This window comes from Phocoena phocoena, chromosome 2 (assembly GCF_963924675.1).
Source record: "Phocoena phocoena chromosome 2, mPhoPho1.1, whole genome shotgun sequence".
Lineage (NCBI taxonomy): Eukaryota > Metazoa > Chordata > Mammalia > Artiodactyla > Phocoenidae > Phocoena > Phocoena phocoena.
Window position 1 is genome coordinate 85278555 of NC_089220.1, and position 18428 is coordinate 85296982.

General features: G+C 46.5%; 1 protein-coding gene across 2 annotated transcripts in view; it reads right to left on the minus strand.

Annotated features, from left to right (window-relative positions):
• Positions 1 to 413: 413 nt before the first annotated feature.
• Positions 414 to 18428, minus strand: part of VPS39 (VPS39 subunit of HOPS complex) — a 45556-nt gene continuing 27541 nt past the window's right edge. The window contains exons 11-25 of one of the 2 annotated variants that reach the window (XM_065871012.1): positions 15935 to 16064; positions 11171 to 11313; positions 8902 to 9045; positions 8306 to 8447; positions 7559 to 7645; positions 7156 to 7229; positions 6731 to 6829; positions 5970 to 6087; positions 5345 to 5473; positions 4224 to 4326; positions 3959 to 4004; positions 2899 to 3048; positions 2599 to 2733; positions 2250 to 2341; positions 414 to 1221 (exon numbers count right to left, since the gene is read on the minus strand). In XM_065871012.1, the coding sequence (XP_065727084.1) occupies positions 1146 to 1221; positions 2250 to 2341; positions 2599 to 2733; positions 2899 to 3048; positions 3959 to 4004; positions 4224 to 4326; positions 5345 to 5473; positions 5970 to 6087; positions 6731 to 6829; positions 7156 to 7229; positions 7559 to 7645; positions 8306 to 8447; positions 8902 to 9045; positions 11171 to 11313; positions 15935 to 16064 (1668 nt within the window). In that variant the 3' untranslated portion in view covers positions 414 to 1145. The remainder of the gene's footprint in view (positions 1222 to 2249; positions 2342 to 2598; positions 2734 to 2898; positions 3049 to 3958; positions 4005 to 4223; positions 4327 to 5344; positions 5474 to 5969; positions 6088 to 6730; positions 6830 to 7155; positions 7230 to 7558; positions 7646 to 8305; positions 8448 to 8901; positions 9046 to 11170; positions 11314 to 15934; positions 16065 to 18428) is intronic. The other variant, XM_065871011.1, reaches the window with a different exon arrangement.

Here is an 18428-nt window from a genome sequence, read left to right on the forward strand (position 1 = left end):
TCTCGGCTGTCCCCGAGCACCTCACAAGCACGCCCTACATCACGTCAGTGTCAGTTCCTGATCTGATCGTTCTCTGAGTGCAGCAGAGATCCACCTACTTACCATAACCCAGAGCCATCCTCCAACCCCTGCAAAACAAAGCTGGAGAACAATGGCCAGGCCCAGGTGTAAGGTAGGCAGATGACACTGGCTGGGAAGAGCACAAAGCACGCTGCTCAGAAAGCCTAAACCAACCTGCCCTGGGTGGCTGGTGGATGAACCAGGAGCAGGGGCCTCTGCAGACACCTGCCAAGAGGTCACATACCCAGGGCAGCCCACCCTTAGAGCAGCCGTCACACTCGGCCCGAGGGACTGAGAATGAGGCTCTCCTAAGCTTCCAGGCATAGTGCATACAGTCCAGGGAGGATCTATTTACAACACACCTGACAATCGAGCAATGTATTCCTAGAAACTGGGACTTCCTCTTGCTTCTCATTTTACCTTGTTTAAAATACTAGTTATTCCCGGTGTCAGGAAAATAGGAGAGAAAGTCTGGGTGGAGAAGTGGGGGGGGGGGTGAGATAAAGGAAGAAAATAAGTAGAAAGTGAAGGAGACTGAAAAATAAAGATCCGAGTGGGGAGACTGGTGCGGGGACACAGGGTCAGTGACTATAAAGTGACCAGCATTACCTAGAGGACGGGCCATTTGGCCTTTGCAGCCAGAGGAGCTCTGGTACTCCAGGACTTCAGGCAGCCGAGCTGAGGGCTCCTGTGAAGTCCTGCATGTATCTTAATAGAAAACTTGGAATAAACAACCCCAGGGTTGCAAACACTTGAGACAGTTTCCTCATTCGGGTGATTAGAATGCAAAGACAGGATGGTGCCCTTCCCCGTCTCCTCCTGTCCAAGCAGGTATAAAATTCTCTGGAATTGCCTGCAACATAACGGTATATAAGGTGTAACTAATTGTTTTTTCTATTAAAAGTCTGGCAACGCCAGAACACAAGTCTCATTGGTTCAAAGATGTTCCACGGCACAAGGTAGCCAGTAGTGTCCAAATGCGGAGACTCCTGGTGGTGGCAGCAGCCCCCGATTCCCCAGGCCGGGGCTCTCCCAGCCTCTGGGCTAGCCGAGCTGTCCGCTGCTCAGTCTTCGGCTTGCTGGGCTCAGGTGTCAGCCGGGTTGACCTCTTTGGAGCAGAAATAGTGCACGACCACCCCATTGGGGTATCTTGCAAATGCACTGCAGGGAAGGACAATGACCTGGGAGTGAGGACTGCCTCTAAGAGAAGACCACCTCTTACTGGAAAAGGCACCTTACCGCGTGCCATTCCAGAAGCCGCCCACCCTAACCACAAAGAACAGCCTGGCATCTCTGGATTTACGTAGCCGCCATCTCTAGCAAATATCCGAACAGAGGATGAGGTCCATGCCATTTGAGCGCATGGGGCTATTTCTTACTGTCATCAGTGTGCAAGCACAGGCAGATGGGGCAGTACCCCAGCCTGGCTCAGCAGCGGCTGAGAGCCGACTGCTCATCAGAACAAGTTTGGGGCTATTTTTTTTTTTTAATATTTGTTTATTTATGTGGTTGCACCAGGTCTTAGTTGCAGCAGGTGGGCTCCTTAGTTGTGGCATGTGAACTCTTAGTAGCAGCATGCATGTGGGCTCTAGTTCCCTGACCAGGGATCAAACCCGGACCCCCTGCACTGGGAGTGCGGAGTCTTATCCACTGCGCCATCAGGGAAGTCCCTTGGGCTAATTTTAACAAAGGACAGCGAGTCTTTCTAAAGAAAAGGATTCTTCCAGCCATAAAAGAAAAAGGACAAATCATTCCTCTTTGAAGGAAAGGGGACTGACTGGAGTATATGCCCAGCCCACAGGATTTTACTCAAGTCAAGAGGCAGCAGGTTGAAAGACCTTTTTCTTCCTTCAGAGGTGTATCCTTAAAAGATAAGGACTTCCTGCCCACATACAGCTCTCACACACCCCCTGGCTACATCACAATGTTTAGCTGCCAGAGGGGAAGGGCTTTATGGGCAAGGAGTCAAGAGCTCCATGCCATACATTTCAGGCCTTTAAATTCTCAAACCCCCTCCACACCCCCGTCAGACAACGTGGCCTGCCCTCTGGAGGCTCAAGAACTAAAAGCGGCCCGGATAATCTGCAGCTGCACTTCCCTCTTTGGTTAAGGGGCATAGGGACATTTAAGTCCATCCTGAGTGTGACCCACATCAGAGCCGACAATGCATAGCTGTGGATGAGGCTCACCTGTTCCCAATCTTCTTCTTACACACCATGCACACCTTCTCCTCTGTGATGATGCACTTCACCTGCTGGTGTAAAATCCGCTCTTCCTGGACCTGGGAGCAGAGAGATTGGGGGAAAAGTCCCAATGTCCAGCAGGCATTTAGAACAGAAGGAAGGGCCGGCGCTGTCTCACTTCCCAGCCCACAGAGACTCCCCTAATTGAAACACCTGCATTTAAATGCCCAGTTGGTTACCGATCAGCTTGAACTAGAGTTCAAAAGCATAAAGCTCTGCCTTTATCTACAGGGAACGCGGTAACTGTCTCACACTGAAAAGTACCCGCCTGCCCTCATGTCTGAAAGGCTCATACCCTCAGGAACTCTGCATGGAGAAGGTTCTTGAGCACTTGATTGAACCGTTTCCTTTGTGCATTCTCTTCCAAGACCTTTTCCAGAAAGATGCGTATATCGTTAATCTGAGTGTTCGCTGGCAGAAGGTTGATGGCCTGGGGACGGGAAGAGAGAAGGGAATAGGGTGAGGCAGGACACGAGTGAGACTGAGGAAATGCCTGACGTCACGGAGCTCTTGAACCCCAGTCCCTCCTCTGGCCCCTCTTCTCATTCCATGCTGTCCACACGCGCCCTCCGTCTCCCCGAGAAGAACTCCTGACCTTGGTGGTATCCAGTTTGCCGTGGTGCAGCTCGAGGACCTGCAGGGCAGCTTGGAGGTTGGCTTGTGGCTCCAGCAGTTCCAGCTTGATTGGCCCCAGGCAGTGAACGCTGGGTGGGGACAGGTACATCCGGAGCAGGGACAGATACACCTGTCTCATACACAACAAGCCACGCATGTCAGGCTGGCAGCAACCCTCCCAGAACCCCCAGTGTGACCACACCTATAGGCAAGAGGGTTGGTCTATAGGAACAGCTGTCACGGAGCATTTAAAACCCATCATTTTTCACCTTTTAAAAAATTTCGTAAAGTCAGTCAACTGAAGATGTCAAAAATTAAAGACTGTGTTCTCCCTGAGAGAAAAAAAATCAAATGCCTTGTATTTGTTTTGCATTACACTGTTAACAAAACGACTCAAAGAGATCCCTCATTTCCTTTGGCTTTGAAGGCTGAGACCCTGCCACGTATTAGTAGGTGAGGATTACCCAAGATGAGATGCTGCATCTCCTACTGGTACCCGTACCACAGAGTTTCTCAGCCTCAGCACTCAATATTCTGGGCCGAATAATTCTTTGCTGGGTCTGTGCTGTGCACTGTTTAATAGCAACTCTGGCCTCCACCTCCTAGATTCCAGTAGCACCCCTACCCCCAGTCATGGCCACCAAAAACGTCTTTGTACATTGACAGATCCATGTGCAATCTAGACAGAGCACACGTGTGCACCTTACCTGAACCATCAGATGTTCCTTCTCAACAGGCTGACCACATAAATTTATTACACAAGTTGGGATTCTTTCGAGAGTAAAGGGGCAGGGGTGCTACGAATAATCACATGGACGACGACAGATGTAAGCCAGAACCATCCCAAGCAAACCAGGATCATGGTCACGCTGCCTCTACCTCAACACGCACGTGCAAAACCAATCAGCACATTGACCCATGACCTGTCTTATCTTAGCAATTCATACCAGGGTCACCTGTGGCCAAACCAGAGGGGTTAGCTATGCTAAGAGGGACAGTGCAATGCACCCGTGCTCCCTGGGGCCAGGGTCACTACTTACATCTTTGTTGCCATCTTTATTTTGGTCATAATGCTTGTGGCAGTACCTGCAAGGGAGAAAGTGGTCAGACAAGGCCACTAGAGACAGCGCATCGATGCTGCCTGCGTGAGCAGCCTAACGACAGCAAAATCGGGAGCCAGCACACGAGGTGATTCTCGCTCCTGCTGAAGGGTGGAGGGGTGGCTTTCTTAGCCTCTCACGCCTCTCATCTCTCTGGAGGGCCTCTTTTAGACCCTTGCGAGGTGGGATGACAGGGTCAACGTACTCTTCAGCCATTCTCGTATCCTTCAGGATGTGGACATAGATGAAGAGAGCTTGTTCGTGTTTCCCCATGCGTCCCAGCAGGAGAGCACGCTCTTCTAAGAGGCCTGTGCGGAAAAAGGTGTTTAAGTAACCATCATCCCCATTAGGCATGCCCAAGGCCAGGGGCTAAGCTATTAGAGGAATGGATATTGGGGAAATATAAAAGGGGAAAAATATTTTTATTACTTGGGATTTTTTCAAGGAGAAAATTACTAAAATTTTTAAAAGGGAAGAGGGGAGGGAGCTATTTTAGGAGGTACTTTATCCCATCTTTTTTGTGATTGCTTATAAATGGGGCAACAACTCTTGATGATCAGCCAAGTGCATAATAAGCACCTACAATGTACCAGGCACTTCAGCTAGGTAAACAGACACCTGGTCTCTGCTCTCATGGAGCTTACACATCAGACAGACGTGTGTCTTTTTTCAGACATACGTCTGTCTGATGTATAATTAGACATTACGCCAGATTATAAAAACTGCTAACCAATGAACTTGGCCAAGAATATGTACTGAAGCAAGAAACAGCTTTCAACCTGGCCATCAGTTAGCATGTGGTGGGGCATCCCTAGTGGCACAGTAGTTAAGAATCCGCTTGCCAATGCAGAGGACACGGGTTCAAGCCCCGGTCCGGGAAGATCCCACATGCCGCGGAGCGACTAAGCCCATGTGCCACAGCTACTGAGCCTGCACTCTAGGGCCCACGAGCCACAACTACTGAGCCCACGCGCCTAGAGCCCGTGCTCCGCAACAAGAGAAGCCACCGCAATGAGAAGCCTGCGCACCGCAACAAAGAGTAGCCCCCGCTCGCCGCAACTAGAGAAAGCCCGTGTGCAGCGATGAAGCCTCAACGCAGCCAAAAATAAATAAATAAATAAAAATTAGCATGTGATTCATACCCAAAAGAGACTCCTCTCAAACAAAAGTGAGCCTTCAGAGGGGACAGAACAGGAGCACAGGCCTGAAACATGTGGTTTTTCCCAGGCCCAAACTTTTGGAGGGCTGGGGAACTGGTAAAAGGGAAAGATCCGTTTTTGCATTACCTTCTGCTAAAGTGGCTCTGGACCTAAGCCAGACACTCACCATCAAAAGGAAAATCACAGATGAGCCGGCCTGGGTCATAGTAGCTAGAAATTTCCAAGAACTTAAGGAGCTTCCGTCGGTATTCTCCCAGATCTCCTTCTTCCTCACCAGCAGGGACTGGAGCTTTGCCTTTAAGGAAAACCACGCTCAGCATGAAAGGATGCTGTCAGGCAGCAATGTGGGGTCATTAAGAAAGACGAGAGGGATGGGATTCAATAATCAGAAAGGGCCTCCATGGTGGTTTCCAGTTGGCCTTCTCTTAGCTTATGGTCTCTACATGGCCCCAAAACATCAGCTTGAGGAAAGAAGAAAAAAAACCAAGCTGCGTAGAGAAGCACTCTGCTACAGAAACCTTTCTCTTATCAGCACAGGCGTCACTCTGCGGACAGATGTGCTCCTTCCCCACCACCAGGGGTGACGCCGAGGGGAGCTAAGAGGTGCCCAGATCCTGGCACCAGCCCCTGAGTCTCACCTGCGGGGTCACTTAGCTGCCCTGGCTCCTCTGAGGCACTTCCTGCCCACCTGGGCCTGCAAAGAAGGTCTTCTTCCCTAAACCACCCATGACACCCTCAGGTCCAGCTCTCCTCTAAGGCCTGGGGCCACCCCGCTTTCCAAGAACTGGTACCTGCAGGGAAGGACAGGAGATACTCCTTCATCAGACCTTGCACCTTCTCACAGTACAGCTGGATCAGGCAGTTGTGGAACCGAGAGCCCGTCTCCTCCCAAACGTGGATGACATGTTCCTGAGGCAAGATACAGGTCTGCCTGGTACCCTCTGTGCTGTGACCCAGCCCATTGCCCAGGCTCCCTCACATTTTTAAGGCCCAAGAGGTCCCATCCAGATTGTCCCCTAATTAGGCCACAAATATTACCAAAGGATAGCTCTTCTAAAACCACTGGGAAATTTCACAGTACAACCCAGCAGTATCAGGAATTATTGTCTTGATTTCCAATCAAAGCTCCTTTATAAACTCTGTCTCATAATCCTCCAAATCAGCCCATGTAATTAAGGTTGAGTATTTGCATTCTGGTACTTAGGACTGACTTGCTGTCCTTCGGTCACAGTTGAGTCTGGCTGTACAAATGTGGCTTTGAAATGTTTTTCTCCAGCATCCTTCTCTTTTATCCCTCTGTACGTCATCTTTAGAAGGTAGCATCTTTAAATCTTTAGAAGGTAGCATCAAAAAGTGCCATCTCCAGCTTGGTCTACTGGGATCTCTGTCTTCAGAAGATATTACATTCCTTACATTCCTTCCAATTCCTTCCTTGCATTCCTTCCAATCCCCAAGGGACACAAACCCTAATCTGAACTGGCTAATCACTGACTCATGCAGTCCTGGATCCTGGGTTTGAAGCCTTTTAGTTCAGATCAAAAAAATACCTTACCAGATATGGAATTGCCAGACCCTTAAAATTCTCCACTAAGAAGCCAAGCACTCGGTCTCGCGGCAGAGACTCCACCTCTGGGAGGTCCTCAGTAAATATCTGTTGGAACAAAACCCGAGTTCTAGCAGCAGAACCATCTGATGGCAATTCTTCCAAATGCACATGCACACAAGCGTAGGGTCAAGGGGACAGACACTGTATGGGAAGGGCATCCGTGGCCAGTTACTATGGGACAGACTAGGTCGCAGGTCTCCTGGCATCTGCACCAGGCTCTTTCCACTCCACTCGTTGCTGTTCCATGTTTCCCAGTCTTTGAAACACCAGAGAACTGCATGAATCCTTCCTCCCCCTCCATCCACTGCCATCTGAAGTAGAATCAGGACCAACCGTGGTGCCAGATAAATCCAAGGGGCTCCGTGACCTACCTTCAGCCCATCCTCTGGAAAGTCTCTCAGCACCCACACTGAGTAGGAGAAAATCAAATGCAGGTTTTCTGTGCCTATAGGGAAAAGTCAGCAGATGAAGCCCACCCACTCTGCCCATAGGACCGGGAAGGCAGATGCCCAGGTCGCCCAGGATTTATCTTCCGGAGGAGATAGCTCTGTCCAAGCACCAGTCACTCAGGGCTGCTTGGGCCTACCGAGCTGGCTACACACCAAGGAGCTGTCATGGTTCCATCACCAGGGGGACGTTCACCCCAGTCAGAGGAACCCAGTTGGGTGAACATGAGGGAGGGAGGGGGAACGACCAGTCGGAATCAGAAAGGGAGAGAGGTCAGGTCCACTTGCACCGTCCTCTCCCTGCGCCCCTTCCACAAGCTGGACTTACCCAGATGTTGCAGGTATTGCACTGTCCTCTCATGGCCTTTCAGAGGGGAATTCGCTTTCTTGGACTGGTCCACCAGCACCTGCAGAGCTGGCCACGAAGCCCAAGAATAAGGTCATGAACCCCTTCCAGAAGGTGTATCTCCTTGGAAAGTCATCACACTGTAAGCAGTTTTTGGCAGGAAAGAGGTCTTTGCAGGAGGCCCCTTTGTCTTGTCACTAACCTTAAACCGGGCACCTGCATGCTCTGCTAATCTGTAGCCCTAGCACACCTTTCAAATCTTGTGATCACACAATACTTTGCTTAACTCCTTGGTTCTTTCCATAGATCAGAGAAGTAGAAATGAAGAATAAGTAATTAAAAGAGGGCCAAATCTTCTCCCTAGCTTCCCCTTCAGTAATCTTGTGAACAAACTGTGTGAACAAGATAGCATCTAAAGAAAAATCACGAGAAGGCAACAGGCCTGCACACAGTGGGGGACGGCCCCTATCTCAATGATTAATTGAGATTACTTCCCTTTTTCCCTTTGTCGAGCAGAATCTCCAGAGGGGGTTTTTGGGGCACACTGAGTCCACCATCTCCCCAGACTGCCAGCACTCTCAGTAAAAGCAACTTTCCTTTCTTACCAACATTTGTCTCTCTCTCGTGTATTGATTTTTGAGCGGGGAGCAGCCGGACCTGATTCGGTAACAACACCTCAGTCAAAATACAAGAGATTCTCCCAACCAAAGAAACCTCTCCTCCACTCACCTTTCTCATGGAGCCCCTTCTTCTCGTACAGGATGATCAGTTCGCTGTACTTGTGAGCCTTCTTCAGCACGTGCTCGCTCTCTTCGATGTGGCAGTGGTTGTTCTCCAGGCGCAGCAAGGGGGCCACCAGGGCCACGTTCGTCTGCAGAGGAGGCAGGATTTCAGCAGAAGCTGCTTCCTGGGGAGCCCGCCCCTTCCCCAGCCCCGGCCTGCTTCAGGCTGAAACACCAGGGGTGTGACAAGCAAGAGAGAGCAAACAACCCTTTGCCAGGACTACAGGTAGTACCTTGTAAAGCATTTATGCTCTTTCAAACAACATGTTTCAAGGGTTTTCTTGGGAGAGGGTAAAGAAAGGGGAAATTTTCTTTGGGGAAATACTGTCCCTGTTCACCTCGTAGCACTAACCCCCATCTTAGCAGAGAAGACCAGCCCACTGTAAGATTCTGGGTCAACATCTTGCCGTATCCCCTCAATTCCAAGAAGCTCACAGACGTCAGACCAAGAGTAGCTGGTTCCTGTCATCAAAGGCTTCACTCTTACCAGGGGCAGGGACCCAGAGTAGGGAGCTGTGGGGACCCAAGTGCTGGAGGACTCACATGGAGGTAGCACTTGAGCAGGGTGGTGTCAATGATTTGCAGCAGCTTCTTCTTGGATTTGATGGTAGGAGTGCCTTCCATGAGCGGGGAGGTGCTAGACTGGTGATCAGAGTCATTCAGCTTCTTGACCAATTGGCTTCGTTTCTGCCAAGGCCAAAAATGTGGGGTCAAGGCCAGGACTAAATCTTTCTTTATCACCCAAGCTACTACGCAATTCCAAATACGTCTAAATCAGCTCACACCTACCCACCCTGATCCCACATGAGCATTCAATTTTTATCAGGGATCAAAATAGATGACCACCAAATCACCAGACACAAAGACAATGATCTACTGAGTATTTACTACAGACCAGGCACTATGCCAAGCACTTTATATATTATCCTATTGTAAACCTGAAACAAATGCAGGTAATATTAGCCCCATTTTATAAGTGAAGAACCTAAGGCACAGATATTAGATACCTCCTAAGTGGCAGAGGCAGATTTCAAATTAGGGTCTGATTCCAAAGCCCCTGTTCTTTTCTTTTTTTAAATCAACTTTATTGAGGTATAAGTTATATACAATAAAATGTACCCCTTAAAAGTATACTATCAGGGGCTTCCCTGGTGGCGCAGTGATTGAGAGTCCGCCTGCCGATGCAGGGGACACGGGTTCGTGCCCTGGTCCGGGAAGATCCCACATGCCGCAGAGTGGCTGGGCCCATGAGCCACGGCTGCGAAGCCTGTGCGTCCGGAGCCTGTGCTCCACAACGGGAGAGGCCACAACAGTGAGAGGCCCACGTACCGCAAAAAAAAAAAAAAAAAAGTATACTATCATATGCGTTTTGACAGATATATACATGCATGTAACCACCATCCCAATCAAAAAACGAAACATTTCTGTTACCCCTGAAAGTTCCCTTGTGCTCTTCCCAAAGAATCTCACCCACCCTCTACCCCCACTGATCTGATTTCTATCACTAGAGATTACTTTTCCCCTGTTCTCGAACTTTATATAAACAGAATCATCCAGTTTGTACTATTTTGTGTCTGACACGCCCATGGTCTTATTTGTTCTACCAACTCTGTGGCACAATGCTCATGTCAGTTACCTCCACATATTCCAAGCTCAGTGGAGAAGGCCAGGGAAAAATGTATGCTTGAAGTCGCCTAAAGCTAAGATGTTGAAAATAGAGGGTCTTCTGTGATGCCACACGCTTGGGAGACTTTCTGTCCCGGGAACCTTTTTTCACTTGGCTCATGGGGTGTGCAGTATGCAGACAGGGGCAAGTTTGTGTGCTGTCAGCCACCCCTGGAACCCAATGTCAAGGAAGTGCCAAAGCAATGGATGCCTGACTGGACCTGTGGGACACCCACTGACCCAGAAGCAGGTGATGGGAAGCTGGCTTACAATTTTCCTAGCAATACTTTTCATGCCCATCCAGAGGACCTCTTACAAAGGTCAGCAGAACACTTCTGGGAAAAAATTTAGTAAGTTCTCTGACTCTGAGTGGGTGAACAGGAAATAAATAATAACCTTCTGCACAGAAATGTAGGGTTCAGAGGCTTCAATGGAGACATTAGTTTTAGTGCTGACATGAAAATTTCACTTATCTGCCATAACAGTAAATTGAAAATAATTTAAGTCTAAATACTCCCCGTAAAAAAAACATGTTATAGAAGAATATTTAATGACAGGGAAGGACTTTCCTAATATGTGGCTAAATGTTTTAAAAGTAAGCTATAAAACAATATATAGCTTGATATATCCATTTGTAATAAGTAAACTAATATGTAAATAAACAAAAATTATTCACAGGTACAAATAAAAGTCTGGAAGGACAACACTAAAATGTTAGTTAATTTTCTCTGGGTGGTAGAGCTATAGGTGATTTTTATTTTTGTTTTATACTTTTCTGTGTTTTCCAAGTTTGCTGCATAGAGCAGGTATTTTTTCCAAAAGTATATATATTCCCAAAAAGTTTGTTTTAAAAAATGTATTCTTTTCTATCAACTAAACTTTTCTGTTTTATTTCCTATAATAGCATAGTGTGAATTTACCATGAACTGAATGTGTTTCCTGGTATCAGGATTTAGCAAAAAAGAGCTCAATACTATTGTTAAGCAGGGAGATGAAGCAGAAAAAAATGTCCACCCCCGCCAGACTTCAATAGTGTTCATTTATGGAACACCTGTGGCATTATAGAAGGACCCCAGTTCCCTGCCATAGAGAAGCAGGTACTGGAACTTCCAGGTAAGCTCTTCCATATACTTCTGTATATACCTACCTGTGTCAGGTAGTCAATCAGAGCTAAGTGAGCCTTCTCCAACTCAGCCCCAGAGAGCACAGGCAGCGGGTTAGGATACTGTAGCTGCTTCCTGTAGTCTGTGGGTAGCAGGTCTGGGTACAGGCCCATCACATGTGTAGGATCTACATGGAAGGTAAACATGATTCCCCAGAAAGGAACACAGCAATTTAAGGATAAACTAAAACAAGACTAGTTCTACAGCAACATAAGTTCCAGACTGACTTTTTAAAACGAATGACTCTTGGGGCTTCCCTGATGGCGCAGTGGTTAAGAATCCACCTGCCAATGCAGGGGACATGGGTTTGAGCCCTGGTCTGGGAAGATCCCACATGCCGAGGAGCAACTAAGCCCATGCACCACAACTACTGAGCCTGCATTCTACAGCCCGCGAGCCAGAACTACTGAAGCCCGTGTGCCTAGAGCCCATGCTCCACAACAAGAGAAGTCACCTCAATGAGAAGCCCGCGCACCGCAACGAAGAGTAGCCCCTGCTTACCGCAACTACAGAAAGCCGGCGCACAGCAACGAAGACCCAACGCATCCAAAACAAAAAAAGAATGGCTACTACCAAAAAGACAAGAAATAATAAGTGTTGGTAAGAACATGGAGAAAAGGGAACCCTTATGCACTGTTGGTGGGAATGTAAATTGGTGCACCTACTAGGGAAAACAGTATGGAGGTTCTTCAAAAATTTAAAAATAGAACTACCATACAATCTAACAATTCCACTTCTGGGTATTTATCCAAAGAAAATAAAAACACTAATTCAAAAAAATATATGCACGCTAATGTTCACTGCAACATTATTTTTGCCAAGACATGGAAGCAACCTAAGTGTCCATCGATACATGAATGGGTAAAGAGGATGTGGCATATATATATACGCACACAATGGAATATTAGTCATAAAAAGGAATGAAATTTGCCATTTGCAACAACACGGATGGACCTAGAGGGTATTATACTATGTGTGATAGATTTTTTAATCTGAATTGGCTCATGTGCAGCTGGTAAGTGGGAGAATGGTGTAGGTATGAGGCAAAAGTTGTTTTGGTTGGTATGCAATTTTTCCCAGCTTGTTAATGCTTTGAAGTGACCAGGGGCAAGCTTTCTTACAATTAATGAGAAACCTTAACTTATACAGGAAGATCTAAAGAAAAGAGCTGAAAATCCTATAAATTAGTGCAAGTAATGGCTGATTAGTAGCTTCAAAAACCACTATACTTTCTACTAAGTTAAGCCATCTGGGGAAGATGAGAGTAAAAATGAAGCAAAGATGTTTCCTAGGGGCTTCCCTGGTGGCGCAGTGGTTCAGAATCCGCCTGCCGATGCAAGGGACACGGGTTCATGCCCCGGTCCGGGAAGATCCCACATGCCGTGGAGCGGCTGGGCCCGTGAGCCATGGCCGCTGAGCCTGCGTGTCCGGAGCCTGTGCCCCGCAATGGGAGAGGCCACAACAGTGAGAGGCCCGCGTGCCTCAAAAAAAAAAAAAAAAAAAAGATGTTTCCTCCGCATTAATTGTTTTGGAGGTCTCATAAAGAAGTCTGCACCCAGGATCAGATTTTTTACTTTGATGAAACTAGTTTCTATCAGAAGCAAATGTTCTCAAAGATCTTATCTCAAAAGAGAAAGCACAGCCCCAGAGTTTAAGATAGCAAAGGACTATCATGCTGGGTACCAAAAACAGTGGGAATTTCATTTTAGTAGGATAGCTATTTTTAGCTATCCAGTTCCAGTTACAAAGCTGCCTATGATTTGAGTGGTCTGCTCCAATGTTATTTGCCCCTTAAGTCCTGTTATTTTTCATATTTGTTATAGAACATAAGGTTCTGCAGGACCACATTCAAGGCATTATAGCAAAAATACCTGTACCTCGATACATATAAAAAAGGGCACCCTAGGTGCCACATGAATATTCTGGCCATTGTAAGGGATCTAGCCTCCCAAATAAAGGGACATTCTATTAATATATCAGTCTCATGTGTCAGGGTCAATCTGTCACTAGGGGTCTGATGATCTCTGAATATACTAAGAAATCTACTATAGGACCTAAGGACCAGTCCTTAGATTGAAGTCAGTCAATGGAGATGCTGCCCCAAAGGCCCCAAAGGCCCAGTCAATAGCCAGCTGTCCCCAGACCACATCACCACCAGCACATACCTCCTGCTGCTGGTAAGGGTCCACTTGTGCCTTATCTTCCCTACTAGACTGCTCTTTGAAAGCAGAATTCCTGTCTGATTACCGTTGCCTGGGGCCCAGCAGAATGTATTGCACTCTCTTAAGAGTTCAGTATATATTTGTGGAGTGAACAAGTTAAAAAGTAGTAGCTTCATTAGGATTGATTTTAAAGTTCAAGTATTGTTGGTACATGGAAAAAGGGTCAAGTTTTTACAGCAGTTCTAGCTTATTATTCCAGTGTCTTCCCAAAGAGCTGGTGGCGTACTGAAAACAAATGCCCCAACTGAGTTCATTCAGAGGAAGGATGGTAAATATTTATCAATTTCAGGGTAGCCAGCTTCCATCCTCCTTCTTAAGAGCAAACTATTTCATTTTGGTGGGCTCCTTCTTCCAGACCATGTGTCGTCTTGGTGGGAGAACAGTTCAGGCAACTATCTTTGCCTTTAGAAGCAGAGTGTAGCCACAACCTCCTTTCCCACCCCTAGAACAGTCAGAAGGAGTGACACCATGACCTAATCCTGGCCAATCAGATCCCTTTGAACTTGAGAAAGTGATTCAAGGATGACAAGCAGTATGGCACACATCAACATATATCCAGTCCTACACGCTTCTTTTATGTAATGCTGATACTCCTCCAACATGAGGTGGGGTCTGTGTTCCCTTGCCTTGAACTTGGAAAGCCCTGTAAATCAATAGAATACAGGAGAAGTGACCATCATAAAAGGCACTGAGGCTTCCACCTAGGCCTCCTGGATCACTCACTCCAGGAAAAGCTAGTCACTCTGCATGAGGACACTCAAGCAACCCTATGGAGATACCCACCTGGCCAAGAACTGAGGCCCCCAGCCCATAACCAGCCAACATGTGAACTATGAGAGTGAGCCACCTTGGAAGTAGATCCTCTAGCCTAGTCAAGACGTCAGACAAAGGTAGCCCAGCCAGTACACAACTGCAACCACATGAGAGACCCCAAGCAAGAACTGCCCAGCTGAGCACTTCCCAAATTCCTAACCAACAGATACCAAGAGAGATAACAGACGATTTGTTATTTTAAGTCACTAACTTTTGGGATAATTTGCTACATGGCATTAGACAGCTAATACAAGCTGATGGGGGCAACTTTTATTGAGGATGCAACAACAGGGGAGGTGGTGGCAGTAACAGCTAAGGAAGTGGCTGTGCCGGTGGAGGACTGCCTCGGCTGTCCTGGCTACAGAGGGATTACTGTCCAGCTTCCTATTTCCTGCTGGGAGGTCCTTCGGAGCAACCTTGGTTCCTACTATTCCCAAGCCTGGTCCCCCATTCATTTGGTAGGCTCCTCCACCTGCCATTCCCTTAATATTCCAATAAGCCATGCTTAATTTAACCAGATACTGTTTGAATTCTCCAGAATTGGTCTCTACTGCTCACAACCAAGAACCTTAACTGATACAGGGAGTTACCACAGTTTATTGCTGGCCAAGGTCAAGGGAAGATGCAAGAAAGGTAAACAAAGAGGAGAAAAAAAGAGGAGATAGAGAGTCAAACCAAGTATATATAGATTGATCTAAATTAAGCAAAAATGGAATATACCCAAATGAAAAATTTAATAATAATAACAGCAAACACTTACCTGGCATTTATTAAGTACCACACACTGTTCTAAGCACTTTCCTGTTCTAAGCACTTGACATAATCTTCACTGCCACACCATGAGGTGAGTAGTATTATTCTCCCTGTTTTGCAGAGGAGAAAGCTGAAGCAGAGAGAGTCCAGTCTGCCTGAGGTCAGGCAGTCTGCCTCCAAAGTACCTGCTCCTCATCACAATGCTCTAGTGTCTAGAGAGCTTTTAGGACACTGAGAAAAGAAAGGGATTTGCAGCACTGCCCTACGTGGCTCTTAAAAATGACCTACAGGTGAGACTTCCCTGGTGGTGCAGTGGTTAAGAATCCGGCTGCCAATGCAGGGGACACGGGCTCGATTCCTGGTCTGGAAGATCCCACAAACTGCGGAGCAACTAAGCCTGTATGCCACAACTACTGAGCCCACGCGCCTAGAGCCCGAGCTCTGAACAAGAGAAGTCACTGCAGTGAGAAGCCCACGCACCGCAACGAAGAGTAGCCCTCACTCGCCGCAGCTAGAGAAAAGCCTGCGTGCATCAACGAAGACCCAATGCAGCCAAAAATAAATAAATTAAATTAATAAATTAAAAAAAAATGACCTACTGTTGAATCCTACTAAGTTCAGGCCAGTGACTTTTGTCTAGAACAGCAGTCAATAACCACTAGATGATCAAACACACATGTGTTGACTTGAATGACTTTCTGTTACCTTCCTCTAATGGCAAGGGCAACGCATCCCAGAAAACTGGAAGTCTGTATATGTAGGTGAGACCAGAGTCGTAAGATCAGGACTGTAAATATGTAGCCACATGGCCACCCACAGGATCCTGTTAGGTACGAGGATCAATTTAGATGAGCATAAACTTTCCCCATTCTCAGAAGTCTGGTGTCATTTCTCCCCATCCTTTCCAGTTCCCCCTCCCTCGATTTAGTTCCTTATCCCTAGGCCATACCCACTTGTTACCTGTGCCAAGTTTAGCAAAGACCTGCATGGACTCATCAAAACGCTTCTGGCAGAAGAGGTTGAAGGCATACAAGTTCTTGATGTGATGGATCTGTTGCTGTTTTTCACTGTCGGAATCATCTTTCATTTCCTGATAAGAGAATATAATAGGTAGGAGCACACTCACTCAACAAATATTTATTCAGTATACACCAGGTATCAGACAATACCCTGAAACATGCTATGCCCTCACAGACTGCCCTTACATTCTAATCATAAGTCACTATGCAATTAAAATACAATAGGGTTCCTACAAAATACCTGACCAGTACTCCTGAAAACTGTCAGGGTCGTGAAAAATAAGGAAAGACTAAGAAACCGCCACAGCTCAGAGGACACTAAGAATGCATGACAGCTAAATACAATGTGATTTCTGGATTTGAACCTGGAACAGAAAAAGGGACATTACTGGAAAAACTTGGTGAAATCTGAATAAAGTCTAGAGTTTAGTTTTAAAACAAAAAATCAAAACAAAACAGGGTGAGTGATGACAGAAGCATGTGGGTAGGATATTCAGTCTAGTGTGAGCAGTGGGTCCAGGAAGGCTCCCAGGAGGAACGTAAACTGAGACACAAAGGATGAGCTGGAGTTGGCCAGGCGAGGCTGGCAGGTGACAGACGGGAGGAGATTCCAGGCCAAGAGGACAGCAAGTGTGCGCAGGGCTCTAAAATGACAGAGAGAACATGGCCTGCTCAAGGAATGAAAGATGTTTAACACAGCTGGCACAGTTGGGAAAGGTCCTGTTCACAGTAAAATCCAAATAAATAGAGCTACTTATTATCTCTGTTTCTTCCTTTAACCTCTTCCCCCCTTATACCCTTTTTAACCAATCTTTGCCACATTTAATTTCTTCCTTTGAAATGTCTCTCCATGTCAACTATACCCCAATTTAAAAAAAAAAGGTCTCTCCATGTTTTCCCTTCTTTTCTTTTCCTCTTCTATTGCGTTCACCCTAGTCCAGGCCATCATCAGCATGTTGCCACGCCTGGGCTAAGCTCTCCTGCTTGGTGTTTTAAAGGCTCTCAAAGCTTGGCACAGCCTCCTTAGCTAGGTTATTCCCAGACATTCAAGTCACACCCTACATGCCAGTCAGGATGGCCTCCAAACATCCTGGAAATACTTGTTTCCACACTTGTTTTCACTTCTTCTTCTTCTTTTTTTTTAGATGTCGGGGGTAGGAGTTCATTAATTAATTAATTTATTTATAGCTGTGTTGGGTCTTCGTTTCTGTGCAAGGGCTCTCTCTAGTTGTGGCAAGCGGGGGCCACTCTTCATCGCGGCGCGCGGGCCTCTCACTGTCGCGGCCTCTCTTGTTGAGGAGCACAGGCTCCAGGTGCGCAGGCTCAGTAGCTGTGGCTCACGGGCCTAGGCGCTCCGCGGCATGTGGGATCCTCCCAGACCAGGGCTCGAACCCGTGTCCCCCGCATTGGCAGGCAGATTCTCAACCACTGCACCACCAGGGAAGCCCTGTTTTCACTTGTTTAACTTCCTCGGGCTCTGTAACTCTCCCTGTTTCCTGCTCCTGCTCCTACCTATCCTTAAAAGGTCCAACCTTAGGAGGCCTTTTCCAGCCCAAAGCAAAGTTTAGTACATAACTGCCCTCTGAAAGTTTCATGTACGTTCTCTGATTAATTTAAATAAAAGATAGGTTCCTCAAGAGCTAAGATGATATCAAACAACCTTCTTTTGTCATAGAGCAGAACACCTAGTAAGTACAAGCCTAGAAAAGAGAAGGGAAAATGGAAACCCACTTCCATCTTCTCTACTGAAGATTTAACAGACAACCTGCAGCAGGAAGATCACTGGAAAGACCTGAGACCTTCCTTTTAAGAAAAATAGATACTAAAAAAAGCTATGTGCTACATAATACCCTTTTTATAAAGTTCAAAAACTAAACACATATTCAAGTACACAAATATATATGAAAGATTAAACAAAAAAATGTTAAGGGTACGATAAACACAAAGTTAGGATAATGGCTGTGTCTGGAGGGTAGGCAGAGGGATGGGATGGGGAGGGACATATAGGTTATGTAAGTTATTTTGGGGGGATAGGATGGTGGGTTCATGGGTATCATTATTTTAAAAATGAAAATAAAATAATTTAGAGAAACAGATGAGTGGGGAGAAAAATAGTAAGATGCTAAAATTAAATGGCCCAAGACAGAAACAATCTATGGTATATTAAATGTGTCTAACTACTAAGACTGGATTTTTGTTTTATATCTAGAACTTATACACCCAAAATAAATGTTGCTCTTCAAAAGTATACACCATATAGAATTATAAACATATGTATTCCAAAATTTGTGCCCACTGTTTCCCTTTCAGAAGTAATTTATAAGATACTCTGAAAACTAAGTTTTCCTACTATTATCTTCAAAAAATCTCTTCTCTTTTACCAAATTAGCACTGTCCAGTTTAATGACTAAGTGAGGCTTGGAATGACTTTTAGT